The 11,010-nt window shown below is 42.4% G+C and overlaps 1 protein-coding gene across 2 annotated transcripts; it reads right to left on the bottom strand.

Moving 5' to 3' along the window:
- Nucleotides 1-275: 275 nt before the first annotated feature.
- On the bottom strand, nucleotides 276-5,465 carry LOC123822992 (insulin growth factor-like family member 3). 2 transcript variants are annotated; one of them, XM_045845268.1, is made up of 5 exons: nucleotides 5,343-5,465; nucleotides 1,639-1,692; nucleotides 1,232-1,502; nucleotides 1,009-1,057; nucleotides 276-380 (listed from the first exon to the last, which is right to left on the bottom strand). In XM_045845268.1, exons 1-4 carry the CDS (start codon nucleotides 5,359-5,361, stop codon nucleotides 1,051-1,053), a joined length of 351 nt encoding a protein of 116 aa, XP_045701224.1. In that variant the 5' UTR covers nucleotides 5,362-5,465; the 3' UTR covers nucleotides 276-380; nucleotides 1,009-1,050. The 2 variants fall into 2 exon arrangements, with proteins under 2 accessions (XP_045701224.1, XP_045701223.1); XM_045845267.1 differs by lacking the exon at nucleotides 276-380 and having other exon boundaries at nucleotides 938-1,057.
- Nucleotides 5,466-11,010: the final 5,545 nt, after the last annotated feature.

Here is an 11,010-nt window from a genome sequence, read left to right as displayed (position 1 = left end):
GGCTGCCTGTCACTACCAAATCCAATAAGCAATGACAGCAATTGAATCTTTATGGGTGCTTTATTCAGATGGCTGGTGATTCAAGAAGATGGCAGGTTCATACCCTAATAAAGCATCTTCCCTTCTCTTTCCAGGCCAGATCTTTTATAAAGGGGGTGGGGGAGGACAAACAAGGTGTGGTGAGGGCTTTGAGATTCAGAAGCTGTAACATTCCTGTCCTCGGCAGTTAGCTGATCCCAAAGGGGAGGGGTGGTCCTCTGCTCTCCCTGGAACCAAGGTTCAGATGTCTCCAGGAGGTATTCTTCTACCAGTGCCCCAGGAGGTCGGCTGTTTTCCCCAGGATCCAGGATGGGCCTTATCTGTAGTTTCTGAAACAAAGCCTTTAATATACACATTATTTGCTAGATTCACAACTTTTTACCTTAAGCTAAAATTTTCTAGGTCTTGAGTCCCCTATCACTGTGAGACTTGCTTTTGCTAAAACTCCCTCACCCTGAATTGAGGCTACAAACATTTACTGCATATCTTTAAAGTAACTTTCTAAAATCTATGCTAAATCTTCCAAGGACCAGTGTAACCAGTTCAACCACTTTTCCCTTTGCATTTTCAAATATCCTTCTTCTGTGATGTAATTAGCAACATCCTCTCCTTTGTTATCTGTGAAAGGTAACCACCTAAAGCGAACCCTGCATGGTGAATGAGGACCATCCTTGATGTAATGTGCCCAGAAAAGCAATAAAAGCCTGTCCAAGCAAGGGTGAGGACCCTCTCTCAATCTGAGGGTGGCAGTGCCATCCCTCTTTCTCCATAGGACTTCCATAGTCCATGTGAATTTGTTCATTGCAGCCACAACACACAGACCCCACAGGCCAGGGTCTGCATCAGGGAGACAAAGAGAGACAGAGATAGAGAATTCCATTTATTTGTAAATGGGTGGGTTGATTCTTGTATGTTCCCTGCCAGGGACCAAACCCACAACCTTGGGATATCAGGATGATGTGTTCTTACTTCCAGATGTTGTCAGCTTCTAGAGGATGGCCTGGTTGTCCTTCAAGGGCTGCAGAAAACAAGAGAGACCCAAACTGAGCATTTTAGGAGAGAAGCAGACACGGAGAGGGATGGGGAGATGCAGGATGGGATCCCCACCCAGGAGGGCCTCAGCCTCCAGGGTCCACCCCTGCCATAGTCCCCTCTGCCTGTTGTCACCTTGAGTGAGGTGCAGGGTCCTTACCTGGCACAGACCCTGGAGATGGGAGAGGAACGGCACTGGGCCTTCATGCCTTGAACTTTCAGTCGCACGACAAACCTCCTCTGGGGGCCAAATGACTCAGGACAGCAGAGCTCAAGGCAGGGCCAGAAAGTACAGTTGGGGCCACAGAGGCGGGTCTGGGACTGGGGCAGGATGGTGTCATAGTCACAACACTTTTCCAAGGGGTCGTACATCCGGTGTCCACACATGGGTGCTGGCTGGCACAGCCACAGGCCAGAGTTCATGTGGGCCCCTGGACAGAAATTGCTGATGAGTTCAAGGAGGACCAGGCATGATCCCCACTCCCAAATCAGGAGTCTTCCATGAACCACATCCTACTCCCCAAAGGGTAGCCTCATCCCCTTCATTGTTCCCCACCCTGCACTCACCTGCACCTGCCATTGCGCACTCATTGAGCAGGAAGAGTAAAATGCAGACAGAACCTGCAAGAGAAGGAAAGGGGATTGAGGATGAGGCTGGGATTGTGGACCTCAGTGAGGGTAGGCCACTGTTGGGAAGGCTCAGTTCCAGTTTGTTCTGCATGTTTGAGTCTGGGGCCGTCTCTGCACAGGGTCCAGTTCCTGACACAGGGGCAGTCCAGACAGCTGAGCCTGCATAGCCTGGACCATTTGAGGGGAGAAAATGCTGGGAAAACTCTTGAAACCACAGTCTAGGATTCTGAGAATACAGTGCAGTTCCCCAGTTAGCAGAAGGGAAGAGCAGGTGTTAAAGATATCAGAGGGAGATCAGGAAGGAGGAAGGAAGCTGAGGTCAGAGAGACAAGGGAGAGACAGTGTGGGTGCATGGGTGTTTTGGGGACATGACTGGGCTTGAGTAGGTCTTGGAGTTGGAGCTCTTCTGTGTTTCAGCTTCTGGGCACCACGACTGTGGATGAAGTTTGAGAGAGGCAGGAAATGTAGAGAAGGATGGGGCATGAAGGTTTTTTTATAGATGTAATTACATGGCTATAATATAGAAGAAAACATATTATCTAAGATGATATAGAAAAACATTTGACCAAACCTACACTTTTATAATATTAAAAATCCAACAAAGAAGAAAGTACTGGTAGAAGAAAACTCCTCACCTGATAAAGGATATTCACAGGAAAACTCACAGCTTATCACACCTAGTGGTGAAGGACGGAATGCTCTCCTTTAGCATCAGGTGCGGGACAAGCACGTCCACTCTCACCGCTCTACTCAACAAAGCACAGGGAATTTAAGCCAGAGAAACTAGGCCAGAAAAGTAAGAAAAGGCATTCCCATTGGAAAAGAAGTAAAACTATTTCTATTTGCAAATAGCATGATCTTGCATATTAAAAATTCTAAGGAAGCTACCAACCCCCTATAGAACTAACTGACAAAGTCAGCAAAATACCAGATCAACATATAAAAATCAATTGTATACACTGGCTGAGACCATCTGAACATGACATTAAGAAAATAATTCTACTTATAACACAACCAAAAATAAAATACTCATGAGTAAATTTAACAAAAGAGTGTACTTTCTACACTGAAAACAGCAAAACATCATTGACAGGAGTTGAAGAGAATATATAAATTAATTGACATACATCCATGTTCATAAATGGGAACACTGCAGAAATTAACAAGCTGATCCTAAAATTCATATTGAAATGGAAGGAACCCAAAATAGCCAAAAACAATCTTAAAAAGAAGAACAGTGTTGTTGAAATGACACTCCATGATTTCAAAGCTTACTACAGAGATACAGTAGTCAAAACACTGTGGTAGTGATATTTAATATATACATCCATATACTTAGTATATATCCACATACCCATATAGATCAGTGGATAGAATGAATAGTCCAGAGATAAATCCTTACATTTGTGGTCAATTTAATTCTAACAAAAGTTCTAACACAATTAAATGGGGGAAGAATGATCTTTTCACCAAATGGTGCTGGGAAACCTGAATGTCCATATGCAAAAATGGAAAAAGGACAAGAAAGAAAAGAAGAGGGAGAAGAAGAGGGATCCCTTGGTATGTACCATGTACAAAGATAAGCTCAAAATTGATCATCCTAAATATAAGAGCTAAAGCTACACAACACTTAGCAGAGAAACATGGAGAAAATCTTAATGACTGTGGTGTAGGCAGTGTCTTCTTGGATATGACATCAAAAGAACAAGAAAGAAAAAACAGACCTCATGAAATGACAAACCTATGCACTGCACACAATAATATGAAGGACGTGGAAAGACAATCTAGGAAATGAGAGACAATATTTCAAATCAGTCATAATGATCAGTCAAATGAACACATTTACGAACTCTTAAAATTCCATAATAAAATGACAAATAATCAAATTTAAAAGTGTAAAAATATCCGAATAGACCTTTTCCTAAAACAGATGTACAAATCACCAATTAGCATGTGAAAAAAAAAGCTCAGCATCATTATGCATCAAGGGAATACAAATCAAAACTACAACAGGCTTCACTTCACACCCTCTGGGATGCTTTATGGAAAACAACAGAGTTGGAGAGGATGTGGACAAGTTGGAACCCTCATACATTGCTGTAAAATGTTGAGAGACTCTGGAAAATAGTATGGCAGTTCCTCAAAGAGTTAAACATAGGATTAACATTTGACCCAGCCATCCTGATCTTAAGTACATATGCAAAAAAATTGGGAACAGGTACTAAAACAAATGCCTACATATAGACATATTTTCATAACAGCATCATTTACAATAGCCAAGAGATAGTACAGGAAAAACCCATTTGTGCATTAACAGTTAGATAAACAAATAGCCATACATATGTAAAATGTTATGTTATTTAGCTGTAAGGAGGAATAAAGAATGACTAAATTCTATGATGTGGATGAATCTCAAAAACATTATGCAAGTGAAAGTTTAAAGTAACATAAAAGGTGACATATTGTGAAACTGGTTTCATTTATTTCACGTACCACTAATAGGTAAATTAGTGATACTAATCTGTCCAGAGACAGAGGGCAGATTGGTGGTTTTCAGGGGCTGGGGGTAGGAGGGAATGAGGATCAACTGCTATGTGGGCATGGGGTGGCCTCAGGCTCAGTTCCTAACTCAAAGAAAAAAGCCATTCTGGAAGATAACTGTGTGAGCTGCTCTGTTTTTCCACATGAGAGAAGAAAGGAGACAGGAGGAAAGGAAAGTCAAGGGAAAAAGAAGAGAAATGTAGTTACCCAACAGGAAGGGTTAGTGAGCGCAGCAGGCCTCACTCATCTGGATAGAACATTGATGACAAAGCATTACCCAGAGTCCCTTCTTCCCTGAGCCTGCACTGGACCAGGCCCCTAACTTGGGCACAGAACCTGGTGCAGTTGGGCTTCACATCCTGGACCTTCATCCTGATCTCAGAGCTCAAGGACTCTGCTTGGAAACATAATTCAAGGGAACAATGCTTGAAACAGGGCCAGAAAGTGCAGCTGGGGCTATAGAGGTGGGCCAGGTAAAGGGAAGGCTGTTGCCCTCAGCATAACACCACTCTGAGGGTTTGTAGGGGCCCCTACACCTGAGCACCAGCTGGCACATCCACGGTCATATATCTGGGGAAGTCAGAGCTGGCTTGGACTCCAGGACCAGTCTAAGATCTTTGGGAGCTCCCACTCTTATCTACAGTTGTCTCCTCCTTCCTCCCTTTACCTGTTCTCACCTGTGAACCCTGAGTGTGAGCCCAAGAACTCAACAATGAAAACTGCAGTGAAGAAGCAGAAGGGAAATGAGAACGATAGTGAGAGTGCACCAGCTGGTCATGGTCGTGCTATGCAAGATGACGCTGCTGAGCTCCGTTCAGTGCTAGGAGAAGCTCAGAGAGATTTCTAGGTTGAGTCTGGGTGGGGATCCAAGAGACTGGACTTGCTTGACAGGTGAGGAATGTAGGGTAGGCTCTGAGAAGAGTTAAGAGTCTAAAAGCAGCAGGTCAGGAGAGAGATTGTAATAAAGTCACAGATAATGCCGGGGTGATTATGAGGTAGGAAGCAAAGAACTGAACAGGAAAGAGAATTCAGTTTGAGGTTCAGAGATACATTAGGGTGTGATCACACATCCGCTAGAGTTGGGGCTGGAGCCCCCTTACCGAAGATCCTGGGCACCATGGGTCTTGATTATGTTCCACAGTAGTTGATGGTAGAGCAGCTGCGGCACTTGTATCCTGTGACTTATATCCCTCATGCACTCACCTGTCACAACAGAAGGGCAGGGCTGCCAGAATGGGAGGGACATGAAGAGTCATAGTTACATCCAAGAAAAAAAAACACATGAAAAATTTAATAAAGTGTTCCTCAGCCAGTTCCAATGGCTGCCACCTTCCCAAATACCATGAAACCTCAGGGTAAATACCACCTTGACACCTTTCCGAGTGATGACACATCTTCCCATGGACACTGCTGAGGGAGAAACCCAGCAGGAAAAGACTCCTTGGCACATGACCCACCAAATGCTGGCTTGTCCTCATGTTTCAAAGTCCCTCTAGTCCTACCCACAATCCACCTCCAGACCCGCACTGTCTACAATTCTTCAGAGTTAGAGGAAATTATGAAGTTGCAATGTGATCTAGAAGAGCAGAGAACATAAAAACCCTGCTAGGGAGAAAGAAAAGGGAACAGATAGATGTAGGATAGACCTCTGGGATCATAAAACAGAGCAGAGCGCCTTGTCCAAAGAAAGCCTCCACCCGTGTTTCTATGATTTTGTGTCACCATCACTGTTATTGGGATGAGATAACATGTGGGCTATTATTAGATAGACCCTCTGTTCTCTGCTGGTTTCCTCCCATGTCACAGTGAACAGCCTGGGAAGGGGTGAGAGAGATAAAACACAAACTTTAGGGCCTTGTATAGCTCATGGTTCATGGACCAACTCCTTCCTCCTCTCCTTGAAGGTATGTGCAATCCTTCACCACGAGTGGGGGATGTGCGCATGTGTGTCAGCCCTCCCCTCTTCGTTTGGCAGGTGTCTGTGAGGGCTGCTCTTTGCATTGGCAGGTTTCCATAATGTCTCCTCCTGCCCATGCCCCTGACAGGTGTCCCACCTGTGGAGACTCACCTCCCACTTACATCGCACAGCTGCTGTAAGCGCAGACCTGCAGGAACTGTGTCCCTGTTTCCTAAATTCATTGGCTTGGCACATCAATCATAATTCTTAACCTACAGGCTAGGAATTCCTGACTAAAACAGAAAGCTCTCAATAGACAATACACCTGACTATGAAGCAAAATCATAAAGGGTAATATGTGAGGAACTGGTGTTGGTGTAATTAAATTATCTACACAGAAATCTCATGAAAGCTTCAGCCAAGCCAGAGGCAAAGCTAATGGATCAGCAGTCTCAAGACAACAAGCCCTTTTTAGATTCAGACAGTTTATTGCTCACATGGGCAGTGAAAGTGCAACTGGCCAGAGGTGCCAGCTGCCTGTGTCCCTTGCACAGGGTGACACTCAGGCAGAGGGGTCCAGGTGACAGTAGCAAGGGTGGCAGGACACGGTGATGCTGAGTAGGGAAGGCCAGGCTGCATCTGAGCAGTTTTATAGCCTGAAGCTCAGTCACATGGGGGTGAGGGAGGAGCCTCAGACCTCATCCCCATTTACAGATGGCAAGGAGCAGTGTTCTTAGGACAGGGTGCCTGAAAGACAGAGAAGCAGTGAGAACAGCATTACTGCATCCTCTCTTGTCCTGGGAGAATTGGAGTGTTTCGCCAAGGTGAAGGTGAAGGTTAGCTGCACCCAATCCTTGCTTATGTGCCCCATGTGGACACAAGAAAGTATCATAGAACTGAAACCATCTCCCTACATGTACCAAAAAACAAGACAAGAAAACAAAACAAAACAAAATACTTCCTGGAACTAACCATTGAAGTTGGAAAGGTTGTAGGATCAAAGTCAACACACAAAAAACCATGTTTCTGTGCAAGAGCATTAACAGTGGGGGAATATAATTTAAAAACCATTATCATTTACCCATCCATTGAAATATTTACATGTATATGTACAATAGAACATGTACATGATGTGTACGATGAACTACATATAATGAATGAAAGAAATTAAAGGTGAACTAAATAAATGGGGAGACATTTACATTGTGATTTGGAAGATGCAGTATAAATATTAAGATGTAAATTTTCCCTATATTGATCTCCAGATTTAATACAATTTCCATCAAGATCCCACAGTAATTTTTGAAGGTATAGACAAGCTAATTCAGAGGAAAAGAAGGTAGGAGGTAGGCAGAGGTGGGTGAAGGGCATAGGGGAAGTGGGGACGGAAGGAATCATTGGCTGGGGTGATATCCATGCCCACACTGCATGATGCAGTGTGCAGATGATGTTTTATTGAGTTGTACACTTGAGACCTGTATGGTTCTCTATGTCACCCAATAAATTAAATAGAAATTTTATAGAAAGGTAAATCAAAGTACAATAGCCAAAACAATTTTGGAAAGAAAAAAAAGTGTTGGAGGATTTTCTACTCAATTTTAAGAATTAGTATAAAGCCACAGTAATGAGGATGGTGTAGTATTGACCAATGAATAGACAGAGATCAATAGAACAGAATACAAACTAGAAATAGAATCACACAAATATGGTCATCTGATTTTTTGACAAGGATATAAAAGCAATTAAAGGGGGGAAATAGAGTCAGTAAATAGTAGTAGAAGAATTAGGCATTCATATGTGGGGGGGGATCAATTTATAACTGTACCTCACATTTTATATAAAATTTAACTAAAAATGTATCTAAATGTAAAACTTAAAACTATAAATGTTCTCAAAAAAAAAACACTGGGGAAAATATAAGTGGCCTTGAGATGTGACATCAGAAACACAATCCTAATGGAAAACATTGATAAATTGCATTTTGTCAAGATTTAAAACTTTGGGGGAAAATATATGCACATCACATACCTGACATAAAACTTGTATCATGATTATTCAGCTATATGAAAAGTAGGTATTCAAGATATGTGAGAACACAAAGAGCTCTCAAAAGTAAGGAGTAAGAGCCCTGGCAGGATTGCTTGGTTGGTTACATCAAAGGTTGTGGGTTCAGTCCCTGGTCTGGGCATGAAGGTGAGGCAACCTATTGATGTTTCTCTCTAACAATGATGTTTTCTTCTCTCTCTTTCTCCCTCTCTCTTAAAATCAGTAGACATATCCTCAGGTGAGTATGTAGTAAGCAAAGTAAAATAGTAAGCAAACAAAGAATGAGGACAGAAGGGGAAAGGATGAGCAGCACTTTACAAAGAGGAAGTATAGCTGGCAGATAAGCACAGGAAAAGATGCCCAATGTCATTAGCCATTAGGGATCTGCAACTAGGACGACAGGGAAATTGCCTTATACCTATTAGAGAAATTAAAATGAACAGAGTATGGATAATACTAAGTGTTGACAAGGATGCTGAAAAAATCAGATTTCTCACACATTACTGGAGGGCATGGAAAATTGTCCAGCACTCTGGAAAAATAGTTTGGCAGTTTCTTTTAAAACTAAATATTCACTTACCCTATGACTTAGCATTCACACTCTTGGGCATTTATCCCAGAGAAGCAAAACCTTATCATCTGACATAAAAATTATATGAGTGACTTCTGGCCAAGATGGAGGCATAGGTAGATACATTTTGCCTCTTGCACAACCAAAGGAAGGACAACAACAAATTTAAAAACAAAAAGCAACCAGAACTGCCAGAAAATCAAACTGTATAGAAGTCTGACAATGAACTAATTAAAAAAAGAAACATTTATCCAGACTGGTAGAAGGAGCAGAGATGGACAGCCAGGGCAGGGAGTTTGTTGGGCAAGGCAGTGGCTGGAGGACCAGGCAGCCCCACTTTTGGGTGCAGATAAACCAAGAGGAGCAATTGGGGAGCAAGACAGACTGCAAACTCAGGGTTCCAGTGTGGGAAACTAAAGCCTCAAAACCTCTGGCTATAAAAATCTATGTGGGTTTTGACAGCAGGAAAAACTCCCTGCCTCACCGGAGAGTTCATTGGAGAGACCCATGGAATCCTAGAACATACACAAGTCCATCCACCTTGGAATCAGCACCAGAAGGGCCCAATTTGCTTGTGAGTACCAGGATAAGTGACTGAAAGTGGGGCAAGAGCTGAGTAAGTGGCATTGTGGCCTCTCTGATCCCTCCCCCACATACAGTGCCACAATGCAAGGTACTGGGTTACCCCACCCTGGCAAATATCTAAGGCTCCACCCCTTATAACCTAACAGTTGCTCTGAGATAAAGAAATATGGCCCAAATTAAAGAACAGATCAAAAGTCCAGAAAGAGAACTAAGCAAGGAAGAGACAGCCAATATATCAGATGTTCATTTCGAAACAGTTGTGATTAGGATACTCATGGAAATGATTGAGCTTGGTTACAAAATAGAGGAAGAAAGTGAAGGCTATGCAAAGTTAAATAAAGAAAAATATACTGGGAACCAACAGTGAAGAAAAGGAAACCTGGACTCTAATCAATGGTTTGGACCAGCAGGAAGAAATAAACATTCAACCAGAACAGAATGAAGAAACAAGAATTCAAAACAATGAGGAGAGGCTTAGGAACCTCCAGGACAACTTTAAACATTCCAACACCTGAATCATAGGGGTGCCAGAAGGAGAAGAGAAAAGCAAGAAATTGAAAACTTATTTGAACAAATAATGAAGGAAAAGTTCCCCAATCTGGCAAAGGAAATAGACTTCCAGGAAGCACAGGAAACTCAGAAGAGTCCAAAAGAAGTTGAGGCTTCTTCTTCCCAAAGAAGTTGGAGAGTCCCAAAGAAGAAGAAGAAGAAGGCAAGAAGGGGCTGGAAAGAAGCATTCCAAGTCATGAAAGGCAAGGACCTACATCCAAGATGACTCTATCCAGCAAGGCTATCATTTAGAATGGAAGGGCAGATAAAGTGCTTTCCAGATAAGGTCAAGTTAAAAGAGTTCATCATCGCCAAGCCCTTATTATATGAAATGTTAAAGGGACTTACCTAAGAAAAAGAAGATCAAAAACTATGAACAATCTGACAGTAGCCAGAGGGGAGGCAGGAGGGGATAATGGGGGGAATGATTTTCAAGAGCAACTATGAAGGACACATGGACAAAAACAAGGAGAAGGGTGGAAACAAGGGAGGGAGAGGAATTTGTCTGGGGTGGGGTAGATTGGTGGGGGGTGGAAATGCAGACAACTGTAACTGAACAACAATAAAAATAAATAAATAAAAGAAAGAAAGTAAAAGTTGATTTGTTAAATATAAAAAATAAAAATATATACATTGCTTTAGACACTTTTAAAAATTATTTCCATTTAATTATGGTGGTTGTTGAGGCTGTAATTCCCAAATAATTCATATAATGTTGTTCTTTTGTTCATATATTAAAGTCTTACACAACTATTAAAAAAATGAACAATAAAATGACAACAAACTCACAACTATCAACAACTGAACCTAAAAAAACAAAACCAGTCCTGACTGGTGTGACTTAGTGGACTGTGCATCAGCCTACAAGCCAAAGGGTCACTGGTTTGATTCCCAGTCAGGGCACATGCCTGGGTTGTGGGCCAGATCCAGCCCCCACTAGGGGGTACATGAGAGGCAACCACACATTGATGTTTCTCTCCCTCTCTCCTTCTCTTCCCTTATTTCTAAAAATAAATAAAACATTAAAAAAAAACAAACTAAGCAAACAAGTAAAACAGGAACAGAGTCACAGAAATGGAGATCACATGGAGGGTTATCAGGGAGTTGGGGCAATGCTGGG

Source organism: Phyllostomus hastatus, unplaced genomic scaffold (genome assembly GCF_019186645.2).
Source record: "Phyllostomus hastatus isolate PE091 unplaced genomic scaffold, TTU_PhHast_1.1 phas_contig_468, whole genome shotgun sequence".
NCBI lineage: Eukaryota > Metazoa > Chordata > Mammalia > Chiroptera > Phyllostomidae > Phyllostomus > Phyllostomus hastatus.
The sequence above is the reverse complement of the archived record's forward strand: the minus strand, read 5'-3'. Positions and strand labels throughout refer to the sequence as shown.